This window comes from Anomaloglossus baeobatrachus, chromosome 5 (assembly GCF_048569485.1).
Source record: "Anomaloglossus baeobatrachus isolate aAnoBae1 chromosome 5, aAnoBae1.hap1, whole genome shotgun sequence".
In the NCBI taxonomy this organism is placed as follows: domain Eukaryota; kingdom Metazoa; phylum Chordata; class Amphibia; order Anura; family Aromobatidae; genus Anomaloglossus; species Anomaloglossus baeobatrachus.
Window position 1 is genome coordinate 50,985,647 of NC_134357.1, and position 17,621 is coordinate 51,003,267.

At 46.3% G+C, this 17,621-nt stretch overlaps 1 protein-coding gene across 1 annotated transcript in view; it reads left to right on the forward strand.

The window, feature by feature from the left end:
- Positions 1-16,857, forward strand: part of DPYSL4 (dihydropyrimidinase like 4) — a 70,799-nt gene extending 53,942 nt beyond the window's left edge. Inside the window, 3 exon segments of the mRNA XM_075348492.1 lie at positions 5,624-5,645; positions 5,648-5,794; positions 10,437-16,857. Of these exon segments, the coding sequence (XP_075204607.1) occupies positions 5,624-5,645; positions 5,648-5,794; positions 10,437-10,528 (261 nt within the window). The 3' untranslated portion in view covers positions 10,529-16,857.
- Positions 16,858-17,621: the final 764 nt, after the last annotated feature.

Genomic DNA, 17,621 nt, shown 5'->3' on the forward strand with positions numbered 1-17,621 from the left:
AGAGAGATGGAGAGAGAGATGGAGAGAGAGATGGAGAAAGAGATGGAGAGATGGAGAAAGAGATGTAGAGATGGAGAGAGATGGAGAGATGGAGATAGAGATGGAGAGAGAGATGGAGAGAGAGATGGAGAGAGATGGAGAGATGGAGATGGAGAGAGAGATGGAGAGAGAGATGGAGAGAGAGATGGAGAGAGAGATGGAGAGATGGAGAGAGAGATGGAGAGAGAGAGATGGAGAGATGGAGAGATGGAGGAGAGATGGAGAGAGAGATGGAGAGATGGAGAGAGAGATGGGAGATGGAGAGAGAGATGGAGAGAGAGATGGAGAGAGAGATGGAGAGAGAGATGGAGAGATGGAGAGAGAGATGGAGAGAGAGATGGAGAGAGAGATGGAGAGATGGAGAGAGAGATGGAGAGAGAGATGGAGAGAGAGATGGAGAGATGGAGAGAGAGATGAAGAGAGAGATGGAGAGAGAGATGGAGAGAGAGATGGAGAGATGGAGAGAGAGATGGAGAGAGAGATGGAGAGAGAGATGGAGAGATGGAGAGAGAGATGGAGAGAGAGATGGAGAGAGAGATGGAGAGAGAGAGATGGAGAGATGGAGAGAGAGATGGAGAGAGAGATGGAGAGTTGGAGACAGAGATGGAGAGAGAGATGGAGAAAGAGATGGAGAGAGAGATGGAGAGAGAGAGATGGAGAGAGAGAGATGGAGAGAGAGAGATGGAGAGAGAGAGATGGAGAGAGAGATGGAGAGAGAGAGATGGAGAGAGAGAGATGGAGAGATGGAGAAAGAGATGTAGAGATGGAGAGATGGAGAGATGGAGAGAGAGATGGAGAGAGAGATGGAGAGAGAGAGATGGAGAGAGAGATGGAGAAAGAGATGTAGAGATGGAGAGATGGAGAGGGTGATGGAGAGATGGAGAGAGAGATGGAGAGAGAGATGGAGAAAGAGATGGAGAGATGGAGAAAGAGATGTAGAGATGGAGGGATGGAGAGGGTGATGGAGAGAGAGATGGAGAGATGGAGAGGGTGATGGAGAGATGGAGAGAGAGATGGAGAGAGAGATGGAGAGAGAGATGGAGAAAGAGATGGAGAGATGGAGAAAGAGATGTAGAGATGGAGGGATGGAGAGGGTGATGGAGAGAGAGATGGAGAGGGTGATGGAGAGATGGAGAGAGAGATGGAGAGAGAGATGGAGAGAGAGAGATGGAGAAAGAGATGGAGAGATGGAGAAAGAGATGTAGAGATGGAGAGATGGAGAGGGTGATGGAGAGAGAGATGGAGAGAGAGATGGAGAGAGAGATGGAGAGAGAGATGGAGAGATGGAGAGGGTGATGGAGAGAGAGATGGAGAGAGAGATGGAGAGAGAGATGGAGAGAGAGATGGAGAGATGGAGAGAGAGATGGAGAGATGGAGAGAGAGATGGAGAGAGAGATGGAGAGAGAGATGGAGAGAGAGATGGAGAGTTGGGAGATGGAGAAAGAGATGGAGAGAGAGATGGAGAGATTGGGAGATGGAGAAAGAGATGGAGAGAGAGATGGAGAAAGAGATGGAGAGATGGAGAGGGTGATGGAGAGATGGAGAGAGAGATGGAGAGGGTGATGGAGAGAGAGATGGAGAGAGAGATGGAGAGAGAGAGGTTGATATTAGGATAGATAGTAATAATGCAGACTGATATCTATAACTCTATTTCTGCATCCTCTGTTTCCTCCGTGATGCATTGGATGTGATGGGCACGGCCTCCCTGCAGCTGCACTGGTCTCTGAATATCACTCTGCATTAATGTTACTCTCAGAGATGGGAATATTTAGATGTGTCTCCCCTTAAGGTTACAGTTCTCATTAACCACATGTCTGTATAGAACCCTAGATTAAGAGTAACTTGGTTTGAGAGCGTTTTGCAAGACAAGCAAAGCTTTTTACAGATTTGTAACTTAGTTTAAGAGCAGTAATTTGGATTAAGAGTAAGTACTGACCACGCACACTTCCGGTTCTGTTCTTTCACCGCGCTCTGATCCGCTCAAGCGCGCTTTGTGGTAAACCTACCGGAGGTAACTTTCTGTACATATGTACTGTATACAGTATATCATTGTACAGTATATACTATATAGCATTTCTATCAATTTGCATTTGTGGATCCAGTATTGTACTTTCTTTCTGCTAACCAGTGCAGCACATTGCTTGTCCTGTAATCTGCCTGTGCAGTATTTTTTCCTACCCCACATTTGGCTTAGTTCTGCCCTGTTTTAGGGAAAATAAATTTGGGGTGTTTTTTTGTGTACTGTAATAGAATAAACTAGAATATAGATTGTCATATTTATACATCATTATTTCTCTATAGTACACCTCCCACATAACAACAATTCTATAGTCAGCTAACAGGCAGTTTAATTTGCTTTATATGTTTTTACTATACTGTACAGTATTTTGTATTAGTGTACTGTAATAATTTTATATGAATACAGTACATTATATTGTATTAGTGTAATAAATTTGTATAAATACAGTAAATATTTTTGAGTTTTGGAACGAATTGTCTGAGTTTCAGTTATTTCCTATGGGACAATTTGCTTTGATGTAAGAGTAACTTGGTTTAAGAGCACAGTCCCGGAACTAATTATGCTCGTAATCCGAGGTTCCACTGTAAATCATACTGTACTTTCGGGGAGCCCAATGCCCCGACATTCCTGATCATCACAGAGCCCCCCTGCATCATGATTTCCACCCACTGGAGGGTTTCCTACATAAGAGCAATGCTTGGCTATGGTGCTGCTGCTGTGATTATTATTTTGCGCCCTCTAGTGGTGTCTTCTAGTGTGACTTCTATCGATGACCTAGAATTTCAGGACAAGATACAATATAATTAAAAAATATATATTTTTGGCTTCTTCTGTCAAGATCCATTTATGTTATCAATGCCAAATAGATTGTATAAATTATGTGATATGATCAGCAGTCAAATAGCTACAATGTTACCAAGGAGTGATTCCCTTATATACAAAGCTCCCGTATACAGGGGTGTACTTAGAAATCATGGGACTGCATAGTAAAAGTCTGAATGGGCCCCCTCCAAAAAAAAGATAAATAATCAACAGGTGTTCTTAAATCTAAGCATGAATGTATTAGAGGTCAAACATTGTCCAAGAGATTGCCTTAAACTAAAAGTTCCATTATACATTGTGCCATTATACATCAAGCTATAATACATTTTGCCATGTGCCTAATACACGGTGCCATGTGCCATATTACATGGTGACATAAAACATTGTGCCATAGTACATCTTACCATAATACAACATGCTATCATTGTTTCATGAGCCATAATACTGCAGCTTGCCAAGCCCCGAGACAAAGTATATAGCTGGTTGACCAGTATTATTACTATGATTTCTTTCTAAAGGGAACCTGTTACCTAGTGGCATAACTAGAGTCTGATGGGTCCCAGTGCAAAGTTTGGGCCTGCTCCCCCCTATCTTCTTCAGATGTATGGACCATTGTAGCATTCTAAATCTTATAAAGACATACAGGTTGCCCCCCCTCCCCCTTCATTGTTGTAATGTCCCCCATCCTGTACTATATCCCCCATCCTGAGCCATTTCCTGGCACATATGTTCTCCATCCTGGTATATTTGTTTCAATCCTGGTTTATATGTCCATATGCTGCTATATTTATCCCCATCCTGGCATATATGGCCCCATCCTGGTATATATAGCAATACCCTGTTACGTTTATGGCCCTAATCCTGAGCCCATCCTGCTATATATCGTCCCATCTTGCTACATATGGCCCTCATCCTGGGCCCGTCCTGGTATATATGGCCCCATCCTAGTATATATGACCCCGTCCTGGGCCCATCCTGGTATATATGGCCCCATCCTGGTATATATGGCCCCATCTTGGGCCCATTCTGGTACATATTGCCCCATTCTGGTACATATGACCCTCATCATGGGCTCATCCTAGTATATATGGCACATCCTGGTATATATGGCCCCATGCTGGTACATATGGCCCTCATCATGGGCCCGTCCTGGTATATATGGCCCCATTCTAGTATATATGACCCCGTCCTGGGCCCATCCCGGTATATATGGCCCCATCCTGGTATATATGGCTCCATCTTGGGCCCATTCTGGTACATATGGCCCCATTCTGGTACATATGACCCTCATCAAGTGCTCATTCTAGTATATATGGCTCATCCTGGTATATATGGCCCCATCCTGGTACATATGGCCCTCATCCTGGGCCCGTCCTGGTATATATGGCCCCATTCTAGTATATATGACCCCGTCCTGGGCCCATCCCAGTATATATGGCCCCATCCTGGTATATATGGCTCCATCTTGGGCTCATTCTGATACATATGGCCCCATTCTGGTACATATGACCCTTATCAAGTGCTCATCCTAGTATATATGGCTCATCCTGGTATATATGGCCCCATCCTGTTACATATGGCCCTCATCCTGGGCCCGTCCTGGTATATATGGCCCCATTCTAGTATATATGACCCCATCCTGGGCCCATCCCAGTATATATGACCCCATCCTGGGCCCATCCCAGTATATATGGCCCCATCCTGGTATATATGGCCCCATCTTGGGCCCATTCTGGTACATATGGCCCTATCCTAGTATATATGGACCTCATCATGCGCCCATCCTGGTATATATGGCCCCATCATGCCGCATACAGTAAAATAATTAATGATTATACTCATCTTCCCTCTGCTTCCCCAGTACACGGTTACCTCCTCTGATGCCAGCACCTGACTTCAGTGTGTAAGCAGCGCAGCACATGATGTCACACCCACCTACACTGACATCAGCTGCCGGCATATACGCTGCTCCCCACACTCGGGATTATGAGCATGGGGAGCAGTGAATATTCATCCTTGTTAATAGCGGACACACGTTATCACCCAGCCGCAGCAGGAAGCTGGCAGCTGGGTGATCATGCATACCGCTATTAAAAGAGAATGAATATTCACTGCTCCCACTCCCATAATCCCGACCACCTCTCGGTGCTGGTTTCAGAGCAGAATTGAGTGAGTGAGTGGAATTATGGGCGTGGAGAGCAGTGAATATTAATTTCCTTAAACAGCAGGCAAATTTCCAGATTTGCAGCACAGGGACCTGACAGTAACACAGATCTCTGAGAAAAGTCAGAGGGGAAATCAGACTGTCTTCAGTGTAACCTGACATATGGCTATAAAACATCCAAACACCATTTGATAATGCCCCTTCAAGAAAACTAGTTGAGCTCAGTGCGAGAAGACACCTCCCTACATAAAAGCAGCTTCCTCTTGAGAATTGCCCCTCTGGGGGTAAGATAAGAGCGTGTTGGGGATGAGTATATTTGGTATTATGCATTTATATTGAGCGCAGAAGCAGGAGAGAATTAGGTCAGTTCACTTATGCTGTAATTATGCTATATTCTTGCCCGCCCCTGGAGGATTAGGACGCTCGCACAGTGTCCTGCGGGTGAAAGCAGCCGCGTGCTCCAATTATTAATGGCATGAAATTAATCTTCACTTTCTGATATGGAAATCAGTCTCGTCTTCTTTACTATAAGATTGAATGTAAGAAATTTGCTTTTTTTCTTCTCCTGTTTCCTTCAGATGGCGGAGGTGCGCGGTGTTCCAGGGGTTTGTATGACGGTCCTGTCCATGATGTCATAATACCTGCAAAAATAGCGGCACCCACGCCAACCTCAAGATCAGCAGCCTGTCCGGGAAAAGTCCAGATGATGCCAGTCCGGAACCTGCACCAGTCTGGATTCAGTTTGTCAGGTGAGTTAACTTTAGATGAAAAGAAATGTTAATTTAACCCCTTCAGGACCTTTCAAGTATATTTACATCATAGATCGGAGCCCTGTCTTTGATGCGTGCTCAAATGCCGAGCCCGCATCTTTCCCTGCACATGTCGGCTGATCTGATCAGCCTGTGCCTCTAACTGCCGCAAGTGCATAGGAGATTCGCCTGTGGCTGTTAACCAGTAAAATCCCGCTATCAATCTCTGACTGCAGGATTTAGCATGCACCAACGGACAGCAGATCATTCCCCGCCGCCGTTGGCAGCCCAATGACATGATCGTGGCGTGCCGATGGGTTGTTTTGCTGACACTAATGCCGATGTTGACTCTGACGCTAATGCTACGCTAATGATGACACTAATGCCGACGCTGACACTGACTCTGACGCTGACTCTGATCCTGATGCTAACTGTGATGCTGACGCTGACTCTGACTCTGACTTTGGCTCGGATGCTGACGCTAATGCTGATGCTGATGCTGACACTAATGCCGACGCTGATCCTGATGCTAGCTCTAATGCTGACTCTGCTGACAATGCTGCTGATGCTAATGCTGATGCTAATGCTGACTCTAATGCTGACAATCATGCTGACGTTAATGCCGACATTGATGCTAATGCTCACGCTAATGCTAATGCTGATGCTGACTCTGATGCTGACGCTAATGCTGACGCTAACACTAATGCCGACGCTGATCCTGATGCTGACTCTGATGCTGACTCTGCTGACAATGATGCTGATGCTAATGATGACTCTGATGCTGACAATGATGTTGATGCTAATGCTGATGCTAATGCTGATGCTGACTCTGATGCTGACAATGATGCTGATATTGATGCTGACGCTGATGCTAATGCTGACACTGATGCTGATGCTGACATTAATGCTGACGCTGATCCTGATGCTAACTGTGATGCTGACTCTGATGCTGACACTGACTCTGACACTGACTTTGACTCTGATGCTGACTCTAATGCTGACGCTGACTCTGACACTGACTTTGACTCTGATGCAGACACTAATGCCGACGCTAATCCTGATGCTGACTCTAATGCTGACTCTGCTGACGCTGATGCTGATGCTAATGCTGACTCTAATGCTGAGAAAGATGCTGATGTTAATGCTGACATTGATGCTAATGCTGCTGCTCATGCTGATACTGACTCTGATGCTGAGTCTGACGCTGACTCTGACTCTGATGCTGACGCTAATGCTGACGCTAACACTAATGCCGACGCTGATCCTGATGCTGACTCTGATGCTGACTCTGCTGGCAATGATGCTGACGCTGATGTCAATGCTGACTTTGATGCTGACAATGATGCTGATGCTAATGCTGATGCTGATGCCAATGCTGATGCTGATATTGATGCTGACACTGATGTTAATGCTGACACTGATGCTGATGCTGACACTGATGCTGACACTGATGCTGATGCTGACACTGATGCTGACGCTAATGGTGATGCTTACGCTGATATTAATGCTGACGCTAACGCTGATGCTGACACTGATACTGATGCCCTGCTCGTTACAGCACAAGCGATTGGAAGATCACAGCTTCACTAGTAAATATAATAAAAAGTGAGAGATTAAAAAAAATATGAAAAAAATAAAAAAAACACACGTTCAAATAGCCACCTTTCGCCCCATTTAAAATAAAACAATAAAAAAAAATATACAGATTTGTTATCGCTGCTATCAGAAATGTCCGATCTATTAAAATATAAAATAATCGGATCGGCAAACAGCGTAACAAAAGAATATTTAAAAAGCCAAGATTACGTTTTTTTGGACGCTGCAACATTGCAATAAAAGGAGATAAAAACATCACATCTATAAAAAAAATGTTTCAGTAAAAACATCAGATTGTGGTGCAAAAAAAATAAGCCCTCACACAGCCCCAGGTCCCAACAAATTAAAATGTTATGATTCTCAAAAAATAGCACCAAAAGAGAAATATTTGTTTTTACAAACTTCAGAATTTTTCTTTCTCTGCTTAAATTGAAAGAAAACTACACGTTTGGTATCTACGAACTTGTCCTGACCTGGGGAATTATACTGTCTGGTCATGTTTGCCATATAGTGAACAGGGCAAGGGTGGAGATACCATTGGTGTAACCTGTGCATCCCCACAGGGGCCCAAGAGGTACAGGAGCCCATTTCTACTGTATGCTTCATAAATGTATATGGTCGAATACAGCTTGAAAAAACAAGCAATTTTGCAATTTACTGCTTATTAAATTTTTCAACTGTTTTTGAGATATTAACACTTTTCTTTTGTTTACCGCTTGTTGCCAAGGAGACCGACCACCACTGCTGTTTTAGTAAGCACAGTGCTGAGGCTGACCGGGATTAGAAGCTAAAAGCGCACTCCAGCGTTCCTGGTCAACGTCAAAACAATGGTAAAGAGCTTGTCAGCACAGCGCATGTTTTGCTGTCTAAGGCCTCTGTCACACGCACGTGAAAAAAACGAACCGTTTTTTCACGTAGGTGTTAAAGGTGTGGTTTGCTCCCCGTGTGCCGTGTTTGTGGCATGTAGATGTGTGTCGCCCTGGGCAAGCCAGGGTACACAGGTCACACACCACCACACCCTACATCCCAGGTAGGAACATCTAAGCTAACCAAAAATCCTTGTTGCCTTCCTCCAGAGGCTGATGATTCACACCAGGGGTTGGGCCAGGCGGTTGGCTCCGCCCACCGAGGAGGACACAGCTCTGGAGGCGGGAGAAACCAGGCAGATTAGCCCAGGCAGGGCTCGAGTGCAGTCCAGTGAGGGACATGAAGGAGTAAACAAGTAGTGAAAGTAGAAAAGTGGTAAAGGAGGAAAGCAAGTGAGGTGACAGGAAAGAAAGAAAGCCTGAAGGGTCCAGCTGTGTGTAGGACCAGGTCAGCAAGGTCAGCAACGGCGGTGACTGTCTGGAGGGGGACCGTTTGGAAGTTCCTGGAAGGACCCCGTTGGCTGTGTGCCCGGCGGTCTGGAGCAGTGTTCCGAAGGACAGTCAGCACCAGGGCAGGGGCCTCTCGGACCCCGGCAAGGCTTGGAGTCGCCATAATTTGCCGAATCCGTCAGTGAAGGGGACGTAGATCCCCCAACAACCAAGTCCCGATTGAAGGCAACAGCCCAGCCAGTATAGAAGAGACACCGCCACCGCCAAGGCACCAGTTTCTTAGGGCCAGCGCCTGCGGGCAAAGAGTAGAGCTCCCCCGGTCCAGCTTGAAGCCGGGGAGCGGGTTACCGGTGGGGACCCATCGCAACCAACAAGTACACCGAGGTGCAAGGAAAAGGGACATCACCGTCACCTACCGGGAGAGCAAGTGCAGCCGTCCGTGGGACCGTCTTACCAGCCGTTTGGTTTACCGTAAAAACTGTGTCAACGTCTCAGGCTGAGTGAGTACCACAGTGCCGTAAGGCACAGCGCTGCCCCCGCGTCCCTGCGCCCACCAGGCCCTGCACCTCCCCCACCATCACTGGGCCCCGGGATCACCAACCCCTACCCACGGAGGGGCAACGCAACACCTGGCTGCTCCGCATCACCATCCCCGGGAGCCCCGTATAGAGCAGCGGTGGTGAAATCACCACAACCGTGGGTGGCGTCACGGACAATAATCATCCCCTCACCCAACAAACCCCCTTTCACTCACGGGCGAGGAGCGCCGCTCGAGAAACCCCCGGGATCCGGCCCACCGCTCGAGCCACCAATGAGCAGCAGCCGCCGGACCCGAGCAGAAGGGGTGAGCGTAGTGTGCTGACACCCTCCTCCCCGCCTGCGACAGATGTTCTCCGTGTGTTATATGTAATAACACACGGAGAACGTAAAGCCCCGTCTTACCTGCTTCTTCCGGAGCTGTCTATGGTGCTAAATGACAGTGTCCGGCACAGGCCCCGCCCCGCTGACGCTGCTTCCGGCCCCCAGTGAAGAAGAAGCGTTGTTCAAATTCACTGGGGGACGGATGCAGGTGACAGCCGCGGCAGAGACTGCAGGTATGATGGAGGTGAGTATTTGTTTTTTTTATTTCTAACCTGACACTTGTGTTTCTCCGGCGCGTGTCACATGGGACCGCATCCACACTACATCCGTGTGGTACGTGTGGGGGCCGTGTGACAGCCTTGGTACCGGAGAAAAACGGACATGTCAACGTATTTAACCCACGGACGCACGTAAGTATGGAACGGACACACGTTCCGTTCCTAAATACTTACGTGTGTCCAAAACATTAGGATTACCTAGGCCCACGTGTGTACATGTCTCCGGTACGTGTAAAAAATGGCAAACATGTACCGGAGGCACGGATGTGTGACGGAGGCCTAACAGTGGTCGGTCTCCTAGGCAACGAGTAGTAAATAAAAGTGTTAACACCTCAAGAACGGCTGAATATTTTAATAAAAAACAAATCGCAAAATCGCTCGTATTTACAAGCACTATCCGACAATATCCCATGATAAAGGTTGGATTACGCCTTACAGATCTCTTCAGCTGTCCATTATCCCGATGGTTTTATGTAGATTCGTTCGGAGAGAGTTCCTTACAATTTTCCTGTTGTTTTGCCTTTCTTTTATGTAGTTATACAAAGATAATCGCATCCTAGTGAAATTAACCCTTTGGACGTTTTCTTGCAGGATCTCAAGCAGATGATCATATACCAAGACGCACAACACAAAAAATCGTAGCACCCCCTGGTGGTCGTTCTAATATTACTTCCCTTTCATAGTACTGCACAGAATGTACCTATAGTTTTCAGAGTTGCGTAACGGCGGAGAAGAAGTCACAAGATTCAGCATGATGATTTTGTGAAAATGGAAAAAAAGTTTACCTGGGGAGTAATTTAAAGCCATAGAAGGCGCTACGCACTGTATTATTATTGATACTAGACATGGTATAGTGATATTGATGAGAAATGACATTTAAGGGCGACCTGTCAGCTCTCCGGACATGTCTGGCCTGCTAAATACTTTTATTCCCTATGTAATGACAGTTGCTGTTCCTCTGTAATTCCTCCTGAAAATATATGAATACAACTGGGCATTATCATTCCCATTGTCAATAGGGTGAGTGGTTACAGTCTGAGGTTATACAATCAGCGCAGACAGTGTCAGTGTGCAGAGACACACCAGCACTAACAGTTATCAGTATATTCATATATTTCCAAGAGGAACAACAAAGGAACAACACAATGCAGACGTCTAAGAGAAGATGCTCCAAAGTCATTATTTCATGGGAAACATTAACTAACACAAAAATGTCAGTAGAGCAGATGGGTTCTCATTAAAGGGAACCTGTCACCAGATTTTGGCCTTCTAAACTATAGCACCTGTGCTGCATTCTGTAAAAGAGCACGCCCCCCCCAACCTCCCTGTAGACCCTACAAATACCTTTATAAAATCTCCCACTATGTATGTAAATTGCCCGGTCCGGCCAGATGAACAACCTAATTTGCGCCTCCTGTCCTTCCTCCCGCCGTCCTTCTGAGCTGATTGACGCAGATGACACCTCCGGCACCATCCATGTAGGCAGGTAAATTCTCGAGCCTGTGCAGACACATTCCCGGCTCGCGCAGGCACACTTCACTCTATCCTTTTGCAGACAGAGCCGAAAACATAGGTGCGCCTGCGCAAACCGACGGGTTCTCTGCGCAGGCGCAACATTTTGACCGGGGGTGTGGGTGACGTCACCTGCGTCTTCCACATCGGCAGGCAAAATCTTGTCCCTGTGCAGACAAATTCCCATCTCGCGCAGGCGCACTTTGCTCTGTCCTTTTGTGACGAGTTCTCTGCGCAAGCGCGAAATTTTGTCCAGGGATGTGGATGATGTCACCCGCGTCTTGCACATTGCCGGGCAAAATCTTGCACTTGTACAGAGACCTCGCTGGTTCGCTTAGGCGCACCTATGTTTTCAGCTGTGCCCGCAATAGGGCAGAGTGAAGTGCGCGTGCACGAGCCTGGAATGTGTCTGTGCAGGTGGGAAAATTTGCCTGGCTACGTGGATGGCACCAGAGGCATCATCCACGTCAATCAGCTCAGGAGGACGGCAAAAGGAGGGACAGGAGGCGCAGATTAGGGTGCCAATCGGACAGGACCACACAATTTACATACATGGCAGGAGATTTCATAATGGTATTTTTGGGGTGTACAGGGGTCTCAGAGGGTTACGTGCACCTTTTTAGACTGCAGCACAGGCGCTGCTTAAGGTACTAGTTTTAGTTTAGTAGGCCAAAATCTGGTGACAGGTTCCCTTTAAAATCCACTTGTCACCTACAAACAATAAGGGCATTCATGTGAGCTGAGAAAGAATTGGTAAGACTGTAGCTGGTCTGTAACTTTACTTTTGGCGACTACTTAAAATCTAACTTCCCCGCAGCAAATTAAATTTTACATGACATCATTTTGCAGAATCTAAATATAATCGGAAGTGCACTGGGGGCGTGGCTGGACTCGCAAGTGCATTGACACGCCCCTGTGCACTTCCAGCCTGATTTGCATATGGCTCTTACCCTAGGCTTCTCATGACTGGCACATCAGATCAAAAAAGAAAAAGGTATCATTTTTATTGAGGGACTCTTTTTATAGGAGGTAACAGTGCCCTGACAGGTTCATGTAGCTCCATCTTTAATAATAGTCAAAGAAAATCTATAAAACCTACAAACTTATTTTTGCAGGTGTAAAAATACTCAGATGAAAGAGTGAATAAAATCACTATTACTATGTAGGATGAAGACATAGATAATCAGGAGCTAATAATGTAAGGCACGTGCAGTGAGTAAACTGGATGGCATAGGTGAGATCAGGAAAAATAAGCAAAAAAAAGGCAAATAAGGAGTAATATTCTCATTGTAGAAATGCATCTCATAACTGTCTGATCAGTGGGACCTTCACCTATCTGTTACATGGGGGTCTCATTTCTTTTGTCAGCTGCCATTAGCATCTGTTTTCACCTTTTCCATTACAGGCTGCAGAGTGACTTAACTGAGAATCTGTCAGTGAGCTCGCTCCGACGGTCTTTCAGGGAGTTTATAACTATTGGTATTTTTTGCTGAGTAAGGGGCCCTTTTGCACACTATGGCATCGCAGCTGCGATGTCGATGGGGTCAAATCGAAAGTGACGCACATCCGGCGTCGCTCTCGACATCGTAGTGTGTAAATCGTTTTAACTATGATTACCGAGCGCAAAAGCGTCGGTATCGTATGATCGGTGTAGTGTCGGTCATTTTCATTATTTTGGCTGCTGCGACAGGTACGATGTTGTTCCTCGTTCCTGCGGCAGCGCACATCGCTGTGTATGAAGCCGCAGGAGCGAGGAACATCTCCTTGCCTGCGTCCCGCCTGCAATGCGGAAGGAAGGAGGTGGGCGGGATGTTTATGTCCCGCTCATCTCCGCCCCTCCGCTTCTATTGGCTGCCTGCCGTGTGATGTTGCTGTGAAGCCGCACGACCCGCCCCCTTAGGAAGGAGGTGGGTCGCCGGCCAGAGTGACGTCGCAGGGCAGGTAAGTGCGTGTGAAGCTGCATAGCGATAATGTTCGCTACGGCGCCTATCACAAGATATCGCAGCTGTGCCGGGGGCGGGGACTATCGCACTCGGCATCGCAGCATCGGCTTGCGATAGTCGTAGTGTGCAAAGGGCCCCTTACTCTCAGCTTTATGACGACAGACGACATCAAAATTGAATGTGCAGGAAGGCTCGTAGCCTGTAAAAGCAAAAGTGTGCAAAATTTTGATTGAAACCCAATTACAAAGAAGACTTTTAGCCCTAAATACATGCATTAATCAGAAAAAAATGTTCCTAGTTGTGGACAACTGCATTAATGAAGGGTATTTAGGTGAATGGTTGGTATTGTGTTAAAACGGAGGCTCAATTCTACCAGAAAAGAGGTGTTTATACAGGGCAGCTTTATGTCCAGGCTCATAGATGGGGACCCTCTGCTATAATATGATGTCTACTTCCCTCATCCCAAAGCTTTCCCCAATCTCATTGTGAAAACTATTGGATGGGTTGTTACCAACATCTCTGGAGAGAAATTCATCTCAACAACACCTTTAGGCTATGTGTCCACGCTGCGGAAAATGCGCGGATTTTGCCGCGGATTTCCCGCGGAAAAGCCGCGGATTTCCCGAAAATCTGCAGCACAGGTACTTCCCAGCCATTTCTATGGCATTTTGGAAATGCTGTGCCCATGCTGCGGATTTTTCCGCAGCGGATTTCGTGCGGATTTTGGTCCGGAAAAATATGCAACATGTCAATTATTGTTGCGGATTTTCATCCGGATTTTGGCTTTAAAATTGGGGAAAAAAAAAAAAATCTGCACCAAAATCCGCATCAGATCCGCGGCAATTCCGCAGTAAATCCGCGGCAAATCCGCACCTTTTCACCTTTTTTTGCGGGAAAGCTGCGGATTTTGATCCAGAAAAATCCGCAGCTACATTCTCCCGTGGACACATAGCCTAAGGCTTCCTTCACACGTCTGTATCTCCGGTACGTGTTTGGTCAGTTTCCTCACGTGCTGGAGACACGGGCACACGTAGACCCATTAAAATCAATGGGTCTGTGCACACGACTGTGTTTTGTGATGGACCGTGTGCCCATGTAAAGCATACGTGTGCCCATGTGCTCCACACATAGACATGTCTGTTTTTCTCCGGCATCACGGGTGTCACACAGCCCACACACGGACCACATGGATGTGATCCATGTGACACGCACCGGAGAAAACGCACGTGTTTGTAAAAAAAAAAAAAATTCTGTACTCATCTTCTCCAGCCCTGCTGTCTCTGCCGCTGCTGTCACTTGCTTCTGACCGCCGCTCATTATGATCATTGAATATTCACTCCACTGCGGCCGGAAGCAGCAGCAGCGGGGAGTCGGCAGGACCGGAGACCGTAGATCAGCAATGCCAGCAGAAAGTTCCGGTTCTCTGTGTGTTATCACGGATAACACACGGAGAACACACATGTGCCAAAAAAACGGCTCACAGAGGACAATACGCACCTTTGACACGTCCGTGAAAAACGTGCGTGATTTTCACGGACGTGTGAAGGGGACCTTAGAAATATATTTACTTAGAAAATTGGTGACGTGTTCAATACTTATTTCACCCGCTGTAGGTTTAATGTTATCGGTTCTTTCTTAGCTCACATAGTGGCTGCCACAGGTTTACTTAAAAGTAATTGCACTGATTAATGTCATTTTAAGAACAGCTATTGCCAACATATAATGTATCGTATTGCAACCGCTGGGACATATAAGGGTAATAGAGAGGTAAAAAAACAAAAAATCAGGTTTTCTACATTCCAGGTATCAGACTAATGAGTTAGTCAAATTCTCGTTTGCTGGTGAACGGCAAAATAAGCTCAGTTCCAGAAAGTAAAGGATGTTCCTTCAAAGACTTTACATATAACTCTGCTATAACACATATCTTTAGCTCTATTCCTTTCCTGCATGTGTACAACCTAATATGCCGTCCTAAATGACCTGACAATACATATATAGATAAGCTATATCCTTTATTTTGCGTCAACCCTTGGAGATATCCATCAATGTGGATTGTTGAGGTTTTCCTAAAACGCTGATGAATCTTGGTGGGATGGAGATATACTTTATTTAAAGGGAATCTGTCACTAGGATTTTGCTCCCCCGTCTGAGAGCAGCACAATGTAGGGGCAGAGACCCTGATTCCAGTGATGTGTCACTTACTGAGCTGTTTGCTGTCATTTTGATAAAATCAATGTTTTCTCTGCTGCAGATCTAGCAGTTATGCAGAGCTCATGAATATGCTGGACTACCTGCAGCACGCCAAGTAGTCCTGTAATGATAATCACTTACTGATTAATCAGTGATTTTATCAAAACTACACTAAGCAGCCCAGTAAGTTACACATCACTGGAATCAGGATATTTGCCCCTCTATTATGCTGCTCTAAGATTAGGTGGCAAAAACCTGGTGACAGAATTCCTTTATAGGGTTATTTCCAGCTTGCTGATCACTGACGCCAATCTGGAAAACAGGGCTCTTAAATTCCCCATTGGAATGGCCAGTCATTGTCTATAGCAGAGGTCCCCAACTCCAGTCCTCAAGGCCCACCAACAGTGCAGGTTTTTGGGATTTTCTTAGTATTGCACAGGTATTAATGTAATTACCTGCCCAGGTGCTGGTTCCAACAGCAGTGCAATGCTAAGGAAATCCTGAAAACATGCACTGTTGGTTGGCCTTGAGGACTGGAGTTGGGGAACCCTGGTCTATAGGACTGGTGGAGATGACCTGGCGCTGTATACGGTGATCCCCAGCAGTCTCATAGAGAATAAATGGAGAGAAGACTCCCTGCTTGTCCATGGTTCCCTTCTAAAGGGGAATGTCAACACTTCTTTCAATAGCGACCCCGGTCAGTGAACCCCCTATGATCCCCAAATTATCACCCATATTGTAAATAGGTGATAATTTACCCCCCCCCCCCCCCAAAAAGAAATGCTTAACGCCTTGATAACATGTCAACTGGGCATATATTATTAGGGTATATCAGTGGATCCCATTAACATTTGCAGCAATGAACAGATCCCAGTGTAAAGTACATAACCATTTCTTTGTAGTGTTGGACGTGGTCCCTGAATAAATAATTTTATATCCTATCCTCTGATGTCAATCAATCCCTTCCAATAATGGCCAATGTCACCTCTACTAAAGATGGGGACCGGACTCCCCCCTTGGTTGTAGCTCCGGCGACAAGAGGGCAATTTGCAAGAAATCCAAGAACCAAGACAATGCATGATGACAATGGAACAAACAAAAAGTTTACTGGGGAGTAATTTAAAGCTATAGAAGGCGCTATACAGTGTATAATACAGTGATATTGATAAGACATTACAATTAAAGGCGACCTGTCAGCTCTCCGGACATATCTATTATGCTAAATACTTTTATTCCCCATGTAATAACTGTTCCTCATGGTGCTGTTCCTCTGCAATTCCTCCTGGAAGTGTGTGAATACAACAATGGCAAGTGGTCCAAGAGAAAAGAAATATCCAGCATCCAATTTCCTTAAAAAATATCTTCTTTATTGTAAAGATTAAAAAAAATTCAATTTCCAAGGGTATAAAACAATGCATTGTCAGCACAGGTACAAGTACGCGTTTCGGATGTAAGTACTTCTCACATAGCGAGATCGCTGCTGAGTCACGGTTTTTGTGACGCAGCAGTGCCCTCATTAGCGATCTCTCTGTGTGTGACACTGAGCAGCGATCTGGCCCCTGCTGTGAGATCGCTGCTCGTTACACACAGTGCTGGTTCATTTTTTGGACGTTGCTCTCCCACTGTGAAGCACACATCGCTGTGTGTGACAGCGAGAGAGCAACGATCTGAATGTGTACGGAGCAGGGAGCCGGCGTCTGGAAGCTGCGGATGCTGGTAACCAATGTACACATCTGGTAACTAAGCGAAACGCTTTGCTTGGTTACCCGATATTTACCTTGGTTACTAGCGTCCGCCGCTCTCAGGCTGCCAGTGCCGGCTCCCTGCTCCCTGCACACGTAGCCAGAGCACACATCGGGTAAATAAGCAAAGCGGTTTGCTTATTAACCCCATGTGTACTCTGGCTACGAGTGCAGGGAGCCAGCGCTAAGCGGTGTGTGATGGTAACCAAGGTAAATATCTAGTAACCAAGCTTGGTTACCCGATATTTACCTTAGTTACCAAGCGCAGCATCGCTTCCACGCGTCGCTGGGGGCTGGTGAGATCTGCCTGATTGACAGCTCACCAGCGACCATGTAGCGACGCACCAGCGATCCTGACCAGGTCAGATCGTCGTCGTGATCGCTGGAGC